Raw genomic sequence first — 20,980 nt, forward strand, 5'->3', positions numbered from 1 at the left:
GTTTTTTGGGAAAAAGCACCTTAGCTTTCCCCCTACAAAACAACTTATAAAGAGGGGAGGTGTTACATACAGCACTGATGTTACCTGTCTGTCATGGGTTTGGAGGGAAAGTTCCATCCTATGGGGAGTGGAAGGCGGGACATCAGGAGGAGGGGCTGTACTGTATATATATGTGAAGCGTGTGTGGAGAAGTTAGGAGACGCTGGGATGTGAAGAAGCAGCAGCTGGGAAGAAGAAGCTGGTGTGGGAGTCTGTGTGTCAGACAGGGTACTACTGTGTGTCAGAGTACCAACCTGATAGGTTCAGGTGTCTGTTGGTTAGCCAGAACTGATAGGTTCAGGGTCTGTGCTTCAAGTTAAGGGTTCTGTGTGAACCAACCTGTGTGTATGTATGAGTGAAACTAAGCCACGTTACTATATCTTATTCACCTGATCATTTTATTTTTCCCTGTGTGTGATTTAAATAAACCTTGTTCTTTATTTGTTTAAAAATCCATCCCTGGTCTGTGTGACTTCTTATAGGGAATGGTTGGTGGCAGCTCAGTTAACGTGTGGCAGATCCCAGTAGGTCTGGGTTTGTCACATTTTTGGAAGCATACTTTGCCTGTTTAAAATGTGCACATATGCTTCTCTCCCCTAGTGTGGTGATTGCCCACGCTACAGGTTCAGTGGGATGCTATAGAAATCAAAGCATGGTGCTTGGCTTACTCAACAAGTTATTTTCTTAGAACATCACCATGCCGGGATTAAAACTAACTGAACCAGAAATGTTTTTTGCTGAATACACTGTGGCATTTCTTTATGATTGTCAAGGTGAGTCTTGCAAAGTAACGGGTCTCAGAAGACACACCCTCCAGCAACAGATTCTGCAGGTTTATGCTGAACAGACTACATTCTACATGAAGTTTATTACTTTGAATCTGGGTTTGAATGTGACAGAGACAAGTTGTTTCTCCAAACAAATCTGAAAGCAAAGATGGGATTCTACAGAGACTTCTAGAGGCTATAGGCAGGGCTTTGTTCTACTGCCTGTCTTTCAGTACTTTTCCCTGTAGTCAAGAACTAATAATAACAATAACAATAGCAGCAACAACAACAACAACAACAACAGCATTCTGTCAAATGAATTCTGATTTATGGTGATCCTTTTCAATGTTTTCTAGGTAGAGAATAGAAGGAGTTTACCCATCCCTTCCTCTGGGGGGCCCTGGGACTATACAGCTCGCCCATGGCTACACAGGCTGGCTTTTCTCCCGGGAGACAAAGTGGGGAACTGAATTCCCAACCTCTGGCTCCGAAGTCAGATACTGCCAGCATAGCATATTCAGTCAGCACACTGTAGTTTCAACCCAATCCTGAACCACACATCAGTCTAATTTGCAGAGATTTAGGAGATGTCTGGATAAATGCAGTATCCTCTGAAACAGACTAAATCAAACTCTCAGTCTTCCTGGAGTTTCATGTTTAATTTAGACTGAGAGTGATATAGACATAGCATGCCTGGCTTTTAGCATATCACATGACCCAACGAAGGCAAACTTCTCTTCCCCACTTCATTACAAAGGCCTCAAATAGTGTCATTCAAAGCAACTATAACACTCAATCATATTGAGTGGCCCTTAAGAAAACCATGGAGACAAAAAGCACAAGAAACAGACACGACACGCACAAATCAAATGGATCAATCTGTGCAACAATTGGCTTTTTTAGCTGAGGATGGAACTTAAGAGTTATCATGTCCTTGCAAATGAAACAGGACATTTGTGTACTAAAATATTTCCTGTATTACATAACTGGTTTACAGGAAATCTCTACAAAAGGATGTGGTTTAAGCCACAAATCTAGCAGGATGTGAGGAATTACCCCAGCTTTAATATGCCATTCTTCAACTTGGGCCACTTGTGTTTGTTGTAGACATAAAAATCTTTGGCTCAAGTGACGGCATCTATGGGTTAAAGAAATGCTAATCTGATTCAAGAGTTGTTTATTGGTTTTATCAGACACCACTAAGCAAATGGGGGAAAAACACAATTTTAGTTTTCTTTGATCTTTCACTCCCAAGTTTACAAATACAATTTCCCCAAAAGGGGAATAACCAGAATCCTATTGTAGATTTAGCTAGCTTAAGTGAAATTATATAAATTGAGGTGCCATAGACTAATGAATTGCTGACTGCATTCCTGGTCAAGTGCTAAGTTGTATTACAGGTAAAGCTAAAAATGAGAGTAGCAATTCATTAATTAGCAGCAATTTGTGCTGCAACTTAATGCAATTACACTGTGAAGGATTCTGATCATTCTTATTTTATAGCTCATCAACTTTGGAAGCCATTTACAAAACATATAATCTCTCCTTTAGTCTATGGCCAATTACTTTAACAAGGCAGCTAAGAGATACAGGTATATAGACAAAAAGAGCAGCCCCTATGTATTTATTCCTTATCCTCAAGAATCTGTGGTGTTTAATTTTTGCCTCCCTAAAGCCAGACAAAACATGATAGAGTGCATTTCTATGTATTTACATAATTCTGGAGCCATGCACATCTTAATTTAAATAGGCTTCCTCATACCCTTTCCCTGATACAAAAACATTGCATTCCTAATTGGCTTTTGCAAAACAGAAAAGACCATTAAGATGTTATCTAAATCCTATCTAATAGGATTTTGACCATCCTATTAAAAAGAATGCAGTTTGCCCCTTGTATGCTGAAGTCTCTCCCTCCCATCAATTTTTCCTGACCTTCATCACAAAACATACCTGATTTTCCACCATCCTTCCAAGTTTTTCTGGATCACCTCCACTACAGCCCCTTTCTCCAGATTTATTTCATCTTGGTCTCGAGAAGTGTAGGGATAAATTACCATATATTTCTCTTCTGTTCAAAGTAAAATATGACAGAGAAGGGGATAATCAAGAACAAAAATAAACAAACTAACTCTTGTTGGAAGACAGCGTTATTTTTAAAAACATTCAATCTTAATTTAATTCAGCATTCTGCATGGTACAGGAATATCTGCAATCAGATTTATCATTCACCTGGTAACCAGTTCAGGACCTTAACCACACAATGTAATAAAAATCTAGTAAAAGCTTCTGAAGTCAGAGCTGCATAACTTGTGAATTTTCCTCAACAAGGTTGCGGGGTGTGTGTGTGTCATGGTAACACCAAATATATAAGGTGTTCAGCAGATTTCCAGCCAAGGTATGCAAATCGTTCTCTGTGGCTTGTCTTTCTAAAGAGGAGAAAAGCATGGACCAACTATGCTTGCATGAAAGAAAACAGCAGCAGAAGCACAGCAATCTGACTGCACCAAAAGAGAAGCAAGAAATCACATGCACATCAAACATCTACACTGTTGCTACAGAGTGACTGCTGCCAGGTTTCTCCATCAGTATCCAATACTCATCTGCGCTCTACACTGTTCTTTCATAGATCCATGGAGTTTGAATATTCTACTTTCACTTTCTCATTTTTATTATTGATCAGTATCCGTCTTTCTCTGCTTTGGAAACACTGTATCGGAACTACAGTATTCAGGATAAAATTGCACTGTAGACTCCACTCTATCTTGCATGTTATGTGCTGTGAAGTCAGAACATATTTTAAGGAGCAGTCTTTACACTAGTGTCACACACCGCCAGTGAACTTCCACGAGTGAGCATGGTTTGTACCCGTCTCTTGAGTCCTAGCCCAACACCTTATCCACGACACTACACAATTTGTGTTTAATTGTAATTTTTCACTTAAAGCACTTCCGAAAATCTAATCGCCACTTTGGCTAATATAAACCTTGACGTACTCCTTGGTAAACTGTTTTGTGCCAACTCAGAGGCTAGTGTGCTTCACCCAAAGCAAAACACAAACCTCCAAAAAGCAGGTGGCCTTTGTATTTTCAGAGAGACCCATTATTTCTTTCACTCAGTATGCGCTGCTATGTAATAGCTTTACCTACCAATGACTCAATTCATTCAGTGCACAATCTCCGCCTTGAGAACAAATATGAACAACTAACTGCATGGCTTCATTCCATGTGGCCTCATTCTAGATTCCCCTGCTTCTTCCCCCATGCCTTGCATTTCAAACTATTAGCCTAATAAAGGTGCGGGAGAATATGAAAGGTTAGTTGCCATTAATAAAAGGAACTGACCAACTGTAGATTTTTAAAAAATTCTTAATGGACTAGTAAACTTTTTTGTTTATTTTGTTTGTTTTGTTTATTTAAACATTTCTATTGAGTTCTTAATGATTGCACTCACAGAAACAGAAGAAACATTTTGGGTTAATATAGTCTGCTCGCTTGAACAGTTACTTCAAACATCTGCCATGAATTTTTGGGGCACTCATTTAAAACTTTCCTACACTAACCACAACATATTGGTGCATAGCCTAAAGAAGTGGACATGATACACAAAAGCTTGATTTTTAGTGGTCTGATAAAGGTATAATTTATTTCTGCATTTTTATTGTTTAAGAATTACACAGCATTCTTTGTTTATTTCAGTATTAAGATTTACATAACCACCAGAATTTGTAGCTTTATTGGCAATAAAATGTCTTGAATAGACTGAATGTACAACCAGTATGGTCCCCAATGTGCTTTCAAAACATTCACCACAACTGTTTTAACTCTGTTAGAAGGCCATCAGTACACCATGTCAGAAGTATATTAGCAGAATATCAGCAGCAATGAACACACTAAACCAGGGGTCAGGAAACTTTTTAACCTTTTACCCCCCAAAAAATTTATATACGCCAGCATTACCCCCTTGATTTGAAAGGAAGAAAATCATACATTATTTAAATTCAAAATATTGAATCTACACAGGCTGTGTACTGAACTAGCGGGATATATCATCAGTATCAATGGCTGCCAGGCTATGTACTGAACTAGCAGGATGCACCAAATTTAATAAAAGATGTGGGAGTGGGTGGGTAGGGGGCAGCACTCTACTCATTACCCCGAGGATTTTCATTTTTACCCCATTTGGGGTAATTTATCCCTGTTCCCAGACCACTGCACTAAACAGATGTTATGACATCAGGACGCAACGAGAAATGCAAGGAAAACGTGCAATGCCTGAAAGCCCTCAGGGTCCCCACTGTATCCAATACTACTATAGTGGCCTTCTTTTTGTTTCTAGATTGACTGAAACTAGTTGTAAACCCAATACAAAAAGCGAATGCTTAAATAAGTCACATGGTGAAGCCCAAAATTCGTATGACATTAAATTGAATCTTTGCATTTAACAGGCAGGTTTTTAAAAATCTTTAATAATGGGGATAGAAAGGCTTAAGTATGTTGGACCAAGAAATGGTCAAGAGAAAGAGTTTTAACAATCTCTCCTTAATAATAAGGTTTATTCACCTGAATGGTTACTGCTACTGAATACTTACAGATGTTGCAAGAGCAATTATGAAAGTTGCCATAACAAATTGGCCTGAACTAACAGGCTGTTAGGCACATGCCAAATGCACAATCAATTGTCAAGCTCACTCATAAACTGTGCTTTGTCAATTACCCACAGCAACCTCTAAGACTACTCTCCTGTGTGTGATAAGATTCTAGCCAGTAAGTACTGAGAAACATGGCCAGCTAATTCTTATGAGCATGGTTTCCTCAAAGTATGATGTTCCAAGGGAGATAATCAATTGTCAGAGGTATCAATAGTTGACTGCAAAGCAAATTACTCCTTCACTTTCAACAGATCAGATTGGTCTGCCTGTTAGCCTAGCCCCTTCTATAAAGAGTTACAAACTATCAGATTTGATATACTGATCTAATATTGTTATGCCTAATTGATCGTGCATGGCTTTACTTCAATCAAAGGGAGAAAAAAAGAGTGCCGATAAAGGATCACAGCAAGTATGGAAGGGAAATTCAAGTCCTCTTGAGGGGGAAAGTCCCCACCACATCCTCAGCAGATATCAGCTTCAGAAAAGGACTAGAGCTGATGAAATGACTTATTTCCCATTCTGTGGCTACTACATCCCAGTAATTATCAGCTCATTCACCTGGTTAAACTTGCACCTAACAAACAATTTTTTAAAATGCAAATTTGAACTTAATGTCAAATCTAGTTTGCTCCCAAGCAAGGCACTGAGGAGAAGAGCATTTAGACAGGAAAGATTTAACTTTGAGATGTAAATCTCACAGTATGTCATACTCTGCAAGCAGGGGAAAAAACCCTATACCATTACACCGAGATCTCTCTGTGAGAGATTTCTTTTTGTTCTTCCACAGATTACACTGTTTTGCAAAGAGCAGTGCCCCATTCCACACAAAATATCAAGTTAGACTCTTGCATGTGGAATATGCCATCTCATAAAAGAAAGGCTTGAATTCTGCACACATGTTCATCTCCTGTACAAAAATTTGCAAGAAAAGCTTTTCCAAAACTTCTGTCACAGAAACATCAGACATCTGTTATTTTTACTGAGATCAAAATGCTTTTCTGAAAAGGAAGGAAGGAAATATCAGCTGCTGTGAGATGGGATTGGTTTCAAGCCTCCCCAACTGTAAAACAAGGATTATAGCAAATGGTATTTTAAAAGTGCACACTATACATAGTATGGTCTCTATCTCTATCTGGTGGCCAGTTCTGGTAACTTTGTCTGTAGATTTTTCTTTTAATATTTTTTCTTTTAAGATTTAATATTTTTTCTTTTAAGATTTTTCTTTTAAGATTTTAAATAATTTTCAGACTGTGGATAAGTGAATCAGCAGATACTGATCCAAGGGATAAAGGGGTCCTACTGTACTACAAAATTTCCTGGAAAAGAACCATCCAATAAGTAATAGCCATGTTATTCTTCCATTGTTTTCTCTGCAGAAAAAGAACTTTGCCCTATGCAGCTCAATTTCTATCTTTTGGAGAGAGATAGAAAAAAAATAGGTGAAACTGTTTTTCTCACAGGAAAACCCTCCTTATTTTGCAAAAAAATACTTTTAGAAGTTTAAAAGAGAGAGACCAGCCATCTTGCACCCAAATGATTTTTTGAGAGGGGTGTTGAGGAGTCTTGGCATCACAACACAGGGAAATGTGCAGAGAATGAAAAAAAGAAATAAATTGAGCATTCAATACACATGTACTAGGACCAGCTGAGCAAAGGCTTAACATTTACAACAAGCAGTGCAAACAAGAAATATAGAGGATGGATCTCAATAAATAAATTTTCTATCGCATGCAATAAGGCAGGCAAACACCACAGAGGGTGGGTGGCACATGCAGAAACAGAGGCAGGCAGTTCAAAGCACAAAATAAGGCCACAAGAAGAAATCTCCACCAAATCCACCTTGACCCCATCCACTGGTGTACAAATCCCCAAAAGTCCGACGGCGGCCCACATGTCTGGGAAGAGACCAGTATCTCCATGTGACTGGGAGGAGCATGTTGGGGAAGCAGGAGAGGGATAAAACAAGGTGTAAGAAGGTAGCCCTTCATATTCTGAAGTTATCAGCCTTGTTTAAAAGAGCAGCCCATGATGAATAACAACACATCTTGCTCCCTCAACAATCCACATACAATAGGTTGGATACCTTGCTCAACAAAATAGACTTAATGCTAAAAGGACAAGTAGCTGCACCTTTCGGTTCTTTAAAGCAAACATATGGTAATTTTTAAAAAAAAAATGCTTGTAAGAATGTGGGACATCAGATTTTGAGATTAGGTTTCAGGAATGCCTGAAACAAAATCTGAAGTGAGGGTGTTTAGGCAATGGTGCCTTTAATTTCTAACCTTGGTTTCCCCACTGATTCCTTCATCTTTTTTCTGCCCCACAAAAATCTAGGGAATGAAAGTCAAAATAGTTCCACGGTGCCTTCTGACAGATAGTATTAACAGATCTCCATCTGGAAGGAGCCATTTCCTTAAAAGCACTTAGGTCTGTTTTGCTAATGTTGGTCATCCTTTTGTTTCATCTTCCACCTAAACATCAGAATTTACCACGGAAAATATTTAACAAATGTCCCAGAATAAGTCCCAAATAAGTCCGACAGCATCACTCTGTCTGACAATTAGATAAGGTGGCCTGCTAATAACAGGAATATAATACCAGTACTTCAAAAATGTCTTGCCTTTAAGCCATTTCAGGATTTTTCCTTCCTGGATTTTTTTTTTTACTGGCTCAGAATGATTTAAAGAATGAGGCTAGTATAACAATTCAGACTGCTGAGGGGACTGTTGTTGGGAGGGGTTTCTAGAGCTGTCTTCTCACCTTCTTCAGGCTGCATTGAAAATTCGTCCTGGGCACCATCTTGAATTTCTAGGCATGTAGCTGGGACCCATCCTTGTTCATCCAATGTGCTCACAAACCACCAGCCTAACAATAAGAGAAGGCAGCGTTAGTTGAAGAACCGCAGTGAACTCTAGGTCTGAATAACCATCCATCTGACAGCCTTCAAGCAACCTCCTCTTTTATTTAGGGTGCGGCAAGAGAAAAATAACCCTTCTTTGCCACAGTTCATTATCTGAAGTACTGAAGAAAGACTCAACCATCTATGCATCCAGGGTGATACATTACACTTGCAACTCTGGAAATATTAAGAATTGTTTTCAGACCCTCTACTGCAACTGTCCCCAATCTTCAGTAACCCAGGCACTCTTAAACTGCAGCTCCCAGAAGACTTCACCACTAACGGTTTTAGCCAGGATTTCTGGGAGCTGTAGTCCAAGGACACTTGGGCTGCTCAAGATTGGGGACCAATGCTCTATTGGAAAGCTGTAGTACACTCCATTACTAGAGTTGGGGGGGGCGTCCTTTTCAAGCTAGCCGGTGTCAAGGGGGCATGAACATGTTTTGCCTCCACCACAATATTGTCTTCAACCATGCAAGTGTTATTTTCTTCCACAATGAACGATAGCAATTTACTCATATGGGGAAAAATCAGAGACAGTTTTAGGGTTAGTGATTTGTGTTAATGCCCCTAGAAACCCACCTTTCTGGAGTGTGAAGGAAATTCTGCTTCCTCTCAGCTGGGCCAAGAGAGCAGACTGTAATATCACACAGAACCACACAGGAATCAGAGAATGAAGTAAAACCCTGTTTGCACAGCCCTGGCTTTTTATTTCTTTTTCACTACACTAAAGAATGAGTGTCTTTTGGAAAACAGTGAAGAAGTGCAAGGAGATGCTTGTTGTACACAGTTAATAAATTTTACTTATTTAGACTTCCCCTGTATCTTATAAAGCTTGAACAGTAAACCCAGAACAATAAATACTATAACTCCATTCATTATGCACTTTTTACATTAATTTAGAATGTGCATAATGAATGATTTGACCTGAAAACTAAGTTGTTCAATGAACAACTATGAAATAGCAAGATGACACAAAGCAAACCAAGATGAGAAATTTATACAAAAGCTATTCACACAGAGAATTATAAGTAGTTAAAAATTATTTGTAAAAATTCAACAAGTTTTTTTTGGGGGGGGTTCAAATTACTGCTATTTAAACTCGCAGCAACAAAGGCAACTAATTTGCTCCATTTTTTTGAGAGGATGAAAATGAACTGCCTGCTAGCATATCAGGAGGTGAACGTTCCTTATAGTTAAAACGCAACTTTGAGGTTATTTTCAGAGTGTATTTCTTATTTTACTCAAATGAGTCAAAAATACATTATCCTTCCTTGAAAATTTTAAGTTTAAATCAATTTTAAGCAAACTTCCCTGTAGATAAGACTGACTTGCTAAATGGATTAGGATAATTTTTTAGGAACTCAAGCTAATTAGGATCCCTTCAAAGCATCAGGAAGGCAATTAAGAATGCACCTTCTTTTTATTAATCTAATATGGAAACTTAAACGGGAACCTTGAGGACCTATCTAACTTGCTATCAAGGGCTACAAAGTGTATCATAGGTCAGCAAACGATTTTTGGATCAGGGGCTGGAATAAGTGCCGAATGAGCATTCCTGAAACCTGGTACTCATTACCAACAGAAGTCAGTCCTTACAAGTCTCGCAGGACAACTATTCCAGGAACACAGATCCCCCCCCCCGGTTTATTGTCCCCTCAACTTCCACAGACAAAGCAGCATTGGACTTCAAATCTCACAAGCAGTCGGCATTATTCTTTGGAAGTCCTTTTATCTAGATTGAGGTCTCCTCTGTGATCTCCTTACCAGATTCATTCTTCTCAATTATGTCCACAACTTGGCCCGCACACAAGCTGATTTCAGAGCTCTCTTGCTTCTGGTAATCTGCCACCACTACATACTGCTCCAGGACCATGGGGTCAGCAGATGCCGAATCTCCCCCTGTATTTTTGGGAACATGACATACATTTTTGGTCACCAAATGCAGCATATCTCAGGGTGTCCCCCCCCCCCCCGAGTTTGCTCACATTTGTGACCGTGAGAAAAGGCATATCATAGAGTGCACTGTAAACCCTAGGAGGCAAAGTTTTGTAGCGACAGGAACAGGTAACAATGGAGATTTGTGTTGCTTGGTCCTTCCAATTTCATACCCGTGCATGGTTCATTTCTCTAAGCCAGTGGTTCTTAACCTTTTCTTTACCACGGCCCCCCTTTAAATATCTTTTGTTGCTGCAGATTGTTACATACAGCACTGATGTTACCTGTCTGTCATGGGTTTGGAGGGAAAGTTCCATCCTATGGGGAGTGGAAGGCGGGACATCAGGAGGAGGGGCTGTACTGTATATATATGTGGTGCGTGTGTGGTGAAGTTCAGGAGACGCTGGGATGTGAAGAAGCATCAGCTGGGAAGAAGAAGCTGGTGTGGGAGTCTGTGTGTCAGACAGGGTACTACTGTGTGTCAGTACCAACCTGATAGGTTCAGGTGTCTGTATGGTTAGCCAGAACTGATAGGTTCAGGGTCTGTGCTTCAAGTTAAGTGTTCTGTGTGAACCAAACTGTATGCATGTATGAATGAGACTAAGCCACGTTACTATATCTTATTCACCTGATCATTTTATTTTGCCTGTGTGTTGTTTTAAATAAACCTTATTCTTTTATTTGTTGAAAATCCATCCCTGGTCTGTGTGACTTCTTATAGGGAATGGTTGGTGGCAGCTTAGTGAAACTGTGGCATATCCCAGTAGGTCTGGGTTTGTCACATACCCGTGCATGGTTCATTTCTCTAAGCCAGTGGTTCTTAACCTTTTCTTTACCACGGCCCCCCTTTAAATATCTTTTGTTGCTGCAGATGACCAAGACTTAACTCAGGATTTAAAACCCTAAAGAGCATCAAACATTTATTTAAAGTTTCTCATGAAGGGTCTTCAATCCATGTGCAGAAACACCAAAGAGTTATTTGCTATCAAACAGTTAATTTCATAACCAATTTTTTACTTTTATTTGTTTTTAATGGAGTCAGTAGGTTAGAAAAGCCAAATTTTATACAAACAAGCATGGGAAATTAAGATTCTGTACTTTCTTTCATTCCTTTCTATTTTAACTGCAAAATATCAACATTTATTCGCAGATCCCCAGTGAAGACATCACGACTCCCCAGGGGTCCATGGACCACAGGTTAAAAACCTATCTCTAAGCTATGGAAGCAAATCTTTTTAGCAGAAGGGCTTCTGCTCCTTCCAGTGTCTACATATGCTCCCCATTCCTAGTAAACTGCAACTGCTGTGCTAATACATGACATTATGTTCTCACTAGAAATTTCCTCTGCTAGTTTCACTATCTGAGCTTTGTAGCGCTGGTGATCTTCACACAGCAAAGACACGTGCATTTTTGTTTATGAGACATTAATGGGACATTTTTGCTTAGAGTGGAAGGATCTAAGCAAGAATGAAAGGGCCAAATAGATGAACAAACAGCTAATTCATGGTAAAATGACCATCCCACATGGATGTGACTAGTGAGAATACTGTCAAGCCTTAGTACAAAACTTCATCTCCAAATTGTCAGTCATTTCTTCAGAACGTGCAGTTGAAGCAAGAAGGATGGCTTCATCATCCTTTCTCTCTCACCCTTAGTAATGTGAATTGAACATATATCACGTAATTTCACAGCAGTATTTTTTTTTGCTGGCTAAGATTTTTAGCTCTGCAAACAGCAGGCAATGAAGTGACAAATTAAACTTGTAATGTCAGAATGTCACATTACACATTTAAGCTTACGAGATTCTATGAGATAAGAAGAGAAAGGGATTCAATCATGTTCAGCAAAAGCCTGTGAAATGGAGAAAACTTGTTTCCATCTCCTGATTTTTTAAATGGCTTTGATGAGATAGGGGCTAACAAAATTCTTGCTAGCACCAAGTCATTATGTCTCAGGTCACAATGAAATCTGAGAAGCTGTTCCAAGAGTGTAATGCAGATTTTGTTCCCTCCCACCTGGGTTCCAGACTGCAGCCAATAAGGCCACAAAGAAATCACTGGGAGCCATGGAGAACTAAGCCATCCCTCATCTGTGCAGTCCTATCTTGAGCTGTCATCAATGCTGCCAAACTCTTCTCAATCTTATTGTACTATCTGCAATGTGAAAACTGTCCTGCTCGTAGCAAATCATCACTTTGGCCATGAACCCACTGACATCCAGATCCATGTCTGTCCCAGCCTTCTGAATCTCACTTATATTGATATATCTTGACCACAGGATTGAACTGGGACCCTTCAAATGACTCTGTAAACTAAGAGAAAGCTGTAGGACAAATGCCTTCTTTCCACCATTCACTCCTATATCCCCCACCTTCTTCAATCAATTTTTACAGACATTTATATAATTAAATTCCAGTTGCCACAGCACACAGGGGAAAAGTGGTTTGGTTCAGCAGGCAAAATGAGGAAAAGTAACAGAAGTTGCGATTTTTAACAGAGGGGGCCTGGGCAAAACTTTTCACAAAGTTTCTACTGATTCAAAACTTCATTGGATTAAGCTGCAGTATGTAAGGAAATGGAAGGAAACTGGGAATTGTAGTTATGCAAAAATGGAGTCTGTTAGGTTCTGTGTAAGATGAAGAGATGTTTTTCATGAGCTTGTTATGCAGAGTTGTTTGTCAAAGTCACAAGGTTGGACAGTCCAGAGAGAAGAGACGCAACAATAAGACACCTGGAGCTTGGATCATGAGAACTTTGGGCGGTGATTGGAGTGTTCTGAATTAGGCCTACTTGGAGTTAATTGGGTGAAGAAGGAGGTCCTAAAGAGATGTAAAACGAGAGGGTTTGTGTATGTAGAAGGAACGGTCTGTGAATGCTGTGGAATGTGAGACAGAGAGGCTTGTTTTTCTTTTCAATGAGAAGGGGGGGGAATAGCCCAGCTTCTAGATGCCAACATGTAGGACATAGAGCAAACATGACTACCTAGCTGATTTTATTTTAATTAGAAATTTTAAGTTTATTGAAACATTGTAATAGTCTGGAAATGCTCAATGCTTACGCTTTAAAGTTACAACTGTATTCTAATGAAACTTTATTTTCTTAATAAAGCAAATATAATGCTTCAACAAGGATCTAATCTCTTGATACAGCAGGACTATCTAAATCCAGTGTGGATGAAAGAAAGTTAATACAGTGGTGCCTTGCTAGACGATGATAATCCATTCCATTGAAATCACTGTTTAGCAAAATCATTGTCTAGCGAAAAGCATTTCCCCACTGGAATGCATTGAAACCTGTTTAATGCATTCCAATGGGGAAGAATCATCATTGTCTAGTGAAGATCAGCCATAGGAAAGCCACTTTGCAAACCGCCGATCAGCAGTTTAAATAGCTGTCTTGCGAAGGTTAGATCCCGAAAACACCCATTTTGTCTAGCAAAAATCGGTTTGCGAAGCAGGGGCCAAACATTGTCCAGCGAAATCCCCCCCAATAGGAATCACTGTTTTGCAAATTGCTATAGCGAAAAAATTGTCATGCGGGGTAACTGTCTAACGAGATGCCACTGTAGTTGCTACTGTAAATTAAAAGGTCCTACTGGCCTACACTGCAGATGGAGACAGCAGCCACAAAATTAAAAGACGCCTGCTTCTTGGGAGGAAAGCGATGGCAAACCTTGACAGCATCTTAAAGAGCAGAGACATCACTTTGCCAAAAAAAGTCCGAATAGTCAAAGCTATGGTTTTTCCTGTTGTGACGTATGGAAGTGAGAGCTGGACCATGAAGAAAGCTGACCGCCGAAGAACTGATGCCTTTGAATTGTGGTGCTGGAGGAGGCTCTTGAGAGTCCCCTGGACTGCAAGGAGAACAAACCTATCAATTCGAAAGGAAATCAAGCCTGAGTGCTCACTGGAAGGACAGATCCTGAAGCTGAGGCTCCAGTACTTTGGCCATCTCATGAGAAGAGAAGACTCCTTGGAAAAGACCTTGATGTTAGGAAAGTGTGACGGCAAGAGGAGAAGGGGACGACCGAGGATGAGATGGCTGGACAGTGTCTGAGAAGCAACCAACATGAAATTGACACAACTACGGGAGGCAGTGGAGGATAGGAGGGCCTGGTGTGCTCTGGTTTATGGGGTTACGAAGAGTCGGACACGACTAAACGACGATGACGACTGGCCTACTTGGTAAGGCTGTTGTGCATTCTAAGGAAACACAAAGCCTATGTCTTATTTCCTTGGAAGCAAATCAAAGGTAACTTTTAAGGTACAGACTTGTCTATGGGGCTTACTATGCACTTCTGAGGCCTAGAGGACCTACCTCAGCAAATAAAGGTGGTAGTTTTGTACCCAGAGGGACTCCCTGACTGTGATCTTTGTCTCTTTAGGGAGACAGGATCGATACACAGTATACCGCTGTTTTTACCAAAATCCTAGAAACCTTACAACTTCACAATGCTGCAATCCTTAGCTAAAATGGCAACAGAACTCTAAAGAAAAGTCTTTAAAAAGGAGAGTGATAATTCAAAAGTTTTCCCATATTTATGCAGGAATTAGGATAGTTCATATAAAACAAAGCTAGCCTACCTAGGGAACTAAATTTGAGCGATTAAAAAAAACAACCCTCTGCATAGGCTTATAACTCTTTCCTCCTATTAGGGTCTTCCTTACTCCTTCCCAAAGATGACTATCTCAAGACTTTTCCCGTGGTCACTCCATTGTACCCAGCAAGATTTCTAGATCTGCCCTTCCAAAGGATGTGGTTTTGGGCCTCAGCAACCACAATAATCCAGAAATCAGCTGACTTTTGCAGATTAAACACCCGGTTCTTCCTTTTCATTGCAAATTATTATCCTGGCTGCTCTTCTGGGGAAAGAAACAGACAGGACAAAGAAGAGAAAAACCAGCAAGCCTAACAAAGGACTTTTAGTGTATTTATGCACAGAAGAAAGACACATCTCTGAAGAGATGTGAAATTTGCTTTAAAAAAATATAAATCAGAGCCGCTGAGCAGCAGCAGAGTTTACTCATGTGGTATGTTTGTAATTTAAATACAAATGGAAAGGATATTTTCACATTTCCTTTACACCATGAGAACTAGTACAAAGAAAAGATATTCTGAAACCTTGTGACAGATAAGAGCTTTACAAAAGATTGTTTTCATCCTCATGAGTCCTTTCTACTTTGCACAAAATGCTTTTAGCTTCCTTTCCCTTTGAAAAGCAAGGCAGGTCTAGTGCACACACACACAAAGAAACACAAAGCAGAGAAGGACTAGGTGATTGCTAAGGAAGATGCAAACAGCCCTTTTAATTCTTCATATTCTTAAATTCTTAAATTAAGCTAATTCTAGTCTAGATTTTTAGGCAACTGCACAAAACACACAATTCTGCACAAGACCTAGAATCTTTATGCAAAATATCTCTCTTACTCAATACAAAAACTCCACCTGAGGTGTCATGAAATTTCAAAAAATGTTTACTAATGATGAGAATAATATTTTAATTTCTTGTCACTGGATGCAAAGATGAGACAAGTGAGAATTTACATTTCTAAATCTAACATGAAGAATAAAGGAGATATAAAAATAACTGGAAAAGAAAGAAGAAAATGAAAAAAAAAATTTTGAAAAATAATAATCAAAGGATCATTTCTATCTGATCTTCAGCACTTGTTTCTCTGGAGGACACTGCTCTACTAGATGGTCATCTCACAAGCAGGTCAATTTCAGGACAATGTAAGTCCTGACTATAAAGAGTCAAATATGCTTCAAAAAAATCAGATACAGGTCTTTACCTACACAAGACTTCAGTCTGAAAAAGTCAAACTGACCCAACACACTTGGTGTTTGCTTTGCATATTTTGTAAAATATTTATTCAGTAGTTAACTGGGTCAGGCCTACTACCAAGCAAGATGAAGTAACTACCTCAACAGTAGATTTTGCATAGCATGAAAACAAAAAACCTGTTTATTTAAACATTACAGCATTTTATTATTATTTCTGTATCAACTGCTTGAAAAGGGTGGCTGCAGAATTTCCCTCAGATCCAACAATAACCTGAATCGCTTTGGGTACTCATGCACATACGGAAGGCAGGAGAACACAGTTTACTCTCCCCCTCAGACAGCAAAATGTTTTGGGTTGGCCCTGCTAGTTAGACTATATACATTCAATTATTTTCAGGCTTCATAAGAGACTAGTAAACCACTCTGAAATACTTTATACATAGGAAACCTTGGAACCAAGTTATTTCTAATTAAATCAACTTGATAGCAACATAATTGTTTTTAAATAGGGGGAAGTACCTTTAATTTGAATAAATGGGGGAGGGATTACACTTATGCTACATCCTTGATCTTTCTTTCCACATTTTGGGTATGATTGTACCTCTTTTCCTGCCACCCAAACTATCTCCAATTTGTGGGTTTCTTGCATTTAATGGACCAATATTGCTTCTCCTGATATGCATCAGAAGAAAAAGAAGATGCAGGAAGAACGAAAGATAAGTTAAATAAAATCACAAGGAAGGAAGGAAGGAAGGAAGGAAGGAAGGAAGGAAGGAAGGAAGCCATAGATACCATTTATAAGCAAAAGCAGCTTAACTCTTGCACCACAACTTCAGATGAAATCTGAGGAAAATCCCAAATAGATGAAATGGAACTTCTTTATGGAAGACTTTCTTGGGATCTGTAGGATCTCAAAAATAATTCAAATTTCTCCAGGGAATAATCTTACACAATCATGCATAAGACAGCAAGCCAAGGAAATCAAAGAGTATAAAATGCCCAGAAGTATTTTTAACAATCTAAAGGAGAAGTGGAGAACCCATGGCACTCCATATGTTGTTGAATTACAATTTCTATTACAATTAAGACATCTGGACATCAATCATATCCACAGGGCCACACATTAGGCATCCTTCAGTCTCAAGAGACTATGGTAATGTGCTCTGCATCTAGTGTGGCTGAGAAGACCAATTCGAGAGTGACAATCCCTTCCACACTGAAGACAAATACACTCTGTCCCCTGTCCAGCTCCCGGTTTCGGGACTGCCTCTTTGTCTCGGCCTGCTGGACAAGTGTCTCTTCAAAATGGGAAAGGCCATGATGCACCGCCTGCCTCCAGGCTGAACGGTCAGATGTCAAGTTCTCCCATCTGTTGAGGTCCATTCCTAAGGCCTTCAGATCCCACTTGAAGATCTTGTATCGCAGCTGTGGTCTCCCTCTGGGGTGATTTCTCTGCACTAATTATCCATACAGAGATCTTTTAGAATCCGACCATCAGCCATTCTCATGACATGCCCGACCCAATGTAGATGTCACTGTTTCAGTAATGTATACAAGCTAAAAATTCCAGCTCGTTCGAAGACTACTCTGTTTGGAACTTTGTCTTGCCAGGAGATACCAAAAATGCGTTGGAGACAACGATTATGGAACATGTTCAACTTCCTCTCCTGCCATGCACAAAGGGTCCAAGACTCACTGCTGTACAGCACTGTACTCAGGACACAGTAACTATAGACCTGGATCTTGGTATATGCCATCAGTTTCTTATTAAGCCATATTCTCTTTGTGAGTCTAGAGAACATGGTAGCTGCTCTGCTAATGCATTCATCCAGCTCGACATCTAGGGAGAGAATGTCAGAGACTGTTGAGCCACAGGGCCACAGGCTCCTGATACTAAAGAATGTTTTACACAAAATGAACTTTTAAAAAATTAGGAAAAAGAAACAGAGTAACAGTAGTTTTGGCAGGACGAAAATGAAAGGCTGGTTCTCCAACTCAGGGAAACAAGCTGGTTTTGCATGAAAAATCTGGCAAAACAGGCTAACTCCATTTGAGAAAAGCAACTGGGGACACATCAGGAAAACCACACCAGAGAAAGAGAAAGAACAGCCCAGTGATGTGACAACCTAAGAGGACTGAAATAGCCTGGCAAAATTCTAACATCTTTTTGTACACTAGATTCTAAGCCTGCTAGGTGACACAACCTCTGGGAAGGTAAGTTTTGTAGACTATATATAGCGGAGTCATCCTGCAATGAAACACAAACAACTTCAGGAAAGGAAACGAGAACCTTTCTTCTGCTCTTAACTGCCCATGTAATTACTCTTAGTGCTCCGGGGCTATTTGCAGCTTCAACATACAGCTCTGGCGCTTCCAAAGTACCTATTAAACCAGCAACACAAAGCAATAAACAGCAGTGAGCGGAAAAGCTGGGAATTATTTTCAGCAGCTCCTTCTCCCAGAACAATTATTGCCAACCACTAAACCATGAGGTTGCATGAACAAGGATAATGTCCTTCTCTGAAATAAGTCTAGGGCTCTTAAAAGTAACACAGCACTTTCACCTTTTCAGAAAAGATAATGGGCCAGGATTCAGTGTGGAGATAAGAATGAAAAGTCATTCAAACATGCACATTTCTTTACAGAAAGTTAAATGGCACCATCACATATTAATTCAATCCTTATTTATTAATGTGGAATATACCTTCTGTGTCCATGATTCAAAATGCTAGGAAATGGCCCAATGTTGCCGTGGAACATCATGCCTGCATTATTAGCAAGAAAAAGGATGGCAAGTTTTACATAGCAGGGCAATGGCCAGCCTGAATGCTGATGACACCAATGTCAGCAGTAAATATGGTCTGGAGGAGTGCTCCCCAACCTTGGGCCTCCAGATGTTCTTAGACCACAACTCCCAGAAGCCTTCACCACCACCTCTGCTGGCCAGGATTTCTGGGAGTTGAAGTCCAAGAACATCTGGAGGCCCAAGGTTGGAGACCACTGGTCTGGAGGATCCCCTCTTGTGTTCACTACCCTTCGCAAACAAACACCAAGCAAGGGGGAAAAAAACCTCAGAACCTGAGTCCTTTTTTCATCAGTTATCCATTTCTCACTGAAATAGAAAGCAACTGTCATGGCTGGTTTTCAACAAGTTCTTTGGTTCTTTATTTCTGATTTTAACATTAAAAAGAAAGTGGATGTTAGGACTGTGATATCAATATATTTCAGTATTTCTCAACTGCTCGATTGCTCAGTGGTTTAGGTATCTGTCTGCAGAGCCAGAGGTTGGAAATTCGATTCTCCACTTTGCCTCCTTGACAAGGGATGGACTCCATGATCCATTGGATCCCCTCCAGCTCCACAGTTCTGAGATGATGATGATGATGACGAAGATTACAGTTATATATTAATTTATGCAGCTTTAAACACTCTGATTTTTGAAATCTCTCATATATACAAATAAATGAATGAGCAGAGATAGATTCAATACTATTTAATTTTTTTTGTTGTTGTTAAAATAACGATCCATGGCCAAAGTTAAATCGAAGTGTTAATCAACGGCTACTTTACCTCTAATGCATTTTTAAATTAACAGCTGCAAAAAAGCAATGTATTAACGTCAGGTGTGGCAACTACTAGCCATTCAACATCTTAGGTTATTGTCCATTAAATCTTCTGTATGATTTTTCCCAGTTTATCACCAAAACCTTGCGACCGCCACCAGCAAAGCAAGAGAGCTGCCATCCAGCTAGCTATAAACCAGCCCAGCTGGGTTCTTTTAGTTTGTTCACAGTAATATTCAGTGGCAATTTTAAAGAAGAAATTCACTCCCCCTCCCAACTGTGTTTTACCCACAGGAAGCAGTAACCCTATAAAGCAGTAGCAAGATAGCGGTGCCTGCACTGCCCAAGGTGATTAGTGTATGTGGCCCAGAAGAATGGAAATGTGAAAGCAAGGACCAAACAAGAAGTTGCTGTTAGTTACTACCTCTCAGAAGAAAAGAAGCCGTTCTCTGGATAAATCCTAATGAAGAACAAAAAGGATGGAGAAAAGATGTGAGAAAGGAATACTAATACAAACAGGGATGAGAAAGTACTGTGGATATTAAGCAAATAAAAAGGTATCATTTGTGGTAACAAATGGGGTCATTTGTGGTAACTTAAGGATGGTAACCTCAAGATGTGGTAACGTCTCATATATACTATCTGTACATTCAAAATACCATATATCCCAAGAATATATTATTTATTCATATGTAGATCCTTATCTAAACAACATAGCACCAGCCTATGCACAAAATGGAACTATCACCAGGTTTTCAGACATAGAAAAGGCATTTAACCGAAAGAAAGGCATTGATAAAGTGTTATCAGATATGGTGAGTCCTGGAACAAAATGGATTACTGATTCTAGTTTTTCCTACTGGAGTAAGAATACTGCAAAACAAGCATAAGCCTATTTATATGATCTAAAGAAGGTGATCACTGCATCCCCTTCATGGTTCTGGTTTATCTGTGATGCCTGTGTTTCATGTAAATATACTAAGAGAAAGCAGAAGATACCGTACTGAAACCTTAGGTAAAGGTAAAGGTTCCTCTTGACATTTTTAGTCCAATCGTGCCCGACTCTAGGGGGTGGTGCTCATCCCGTTTTCAAGCCGTCCGAAGACAGTTTCCATTGTCATGTGGCCAACATAACTAGGGAGCGCCGTTTTACCTTCCCACCAAGGTGGTACCTATTTATCTACTCGCATTTGCATGCTTTCAAACTCCTAGGTTGGTGAGGAGCTGGGACAAAGTGATGGGAGCTCACTCCGTCACGTGGATTTGATCTTACGACTGCTGGTCTTCTGACCTTGCAGCACACAGGCTTCTGTGGTTTAGCCCGCAGCGCCACCACGTCCCTA

General features: G+C 39.8%; 1 protein-coding gene across 8 annotated transcripts in view; it reads right to left on the bottom strand.

The window, feature by feature from the left end:
* The window catches only part of SH3PXD2B (SH3 and PX domains 2B), a 182,688-nt gene that overhangs the window by 21,017 nt on the left and 140,691 nt on the right, over positions 1–20,980 (bottom strand). For 4 of the 8 annotated variants that reach the window (XM_020806936.3, XM_078385785.1, XM_072990233.2 and 1 more), the window contains exons 7-10: positions 20,062–20,097; positions 10,121–10,255; positions 8,215–8,319; positions 2,757–2,874 (exon numbers count right to left, since the gene is read on the bottom strand). In XM_020806936.3, coding sequence (XP_020662595.3) covers positions 2,757–2,874; positions 8,215–8,319; positions 10,121–10,255; positions 20,062–20,097 — 394 coding nt within the window. Of the gene's footprint in view, positions 1–2,756; positions 2,875–8,214; positions 8,320–10,120; positions 10,504–11,116; positions 20,011–20,061; positions 20,098–20,980 lie in introns of those variants that run through there. The other 4 variants (XM_078385786.1, XM_072990235.2, XM_020806927.3 and 1 more) reach the window with 2 other exon arrangements.

The sequence above is a fragment of the Pogona vitticeps genome, chromosome 2 (assembly GCF_051106095.1).
Source record: "Pogona vitticeps strain Pit_001003342236 chromosome 2, PviZW2.1, whole genome shotgun sequence".
In the NCBI taxonomy this organism is placed as follows: domain Eukaryota; kingdom Metazoa; phylum Chordata; class Lepidosauria; order Squamata; family Agamidae; genus Pogona; species Pogona vitticeps.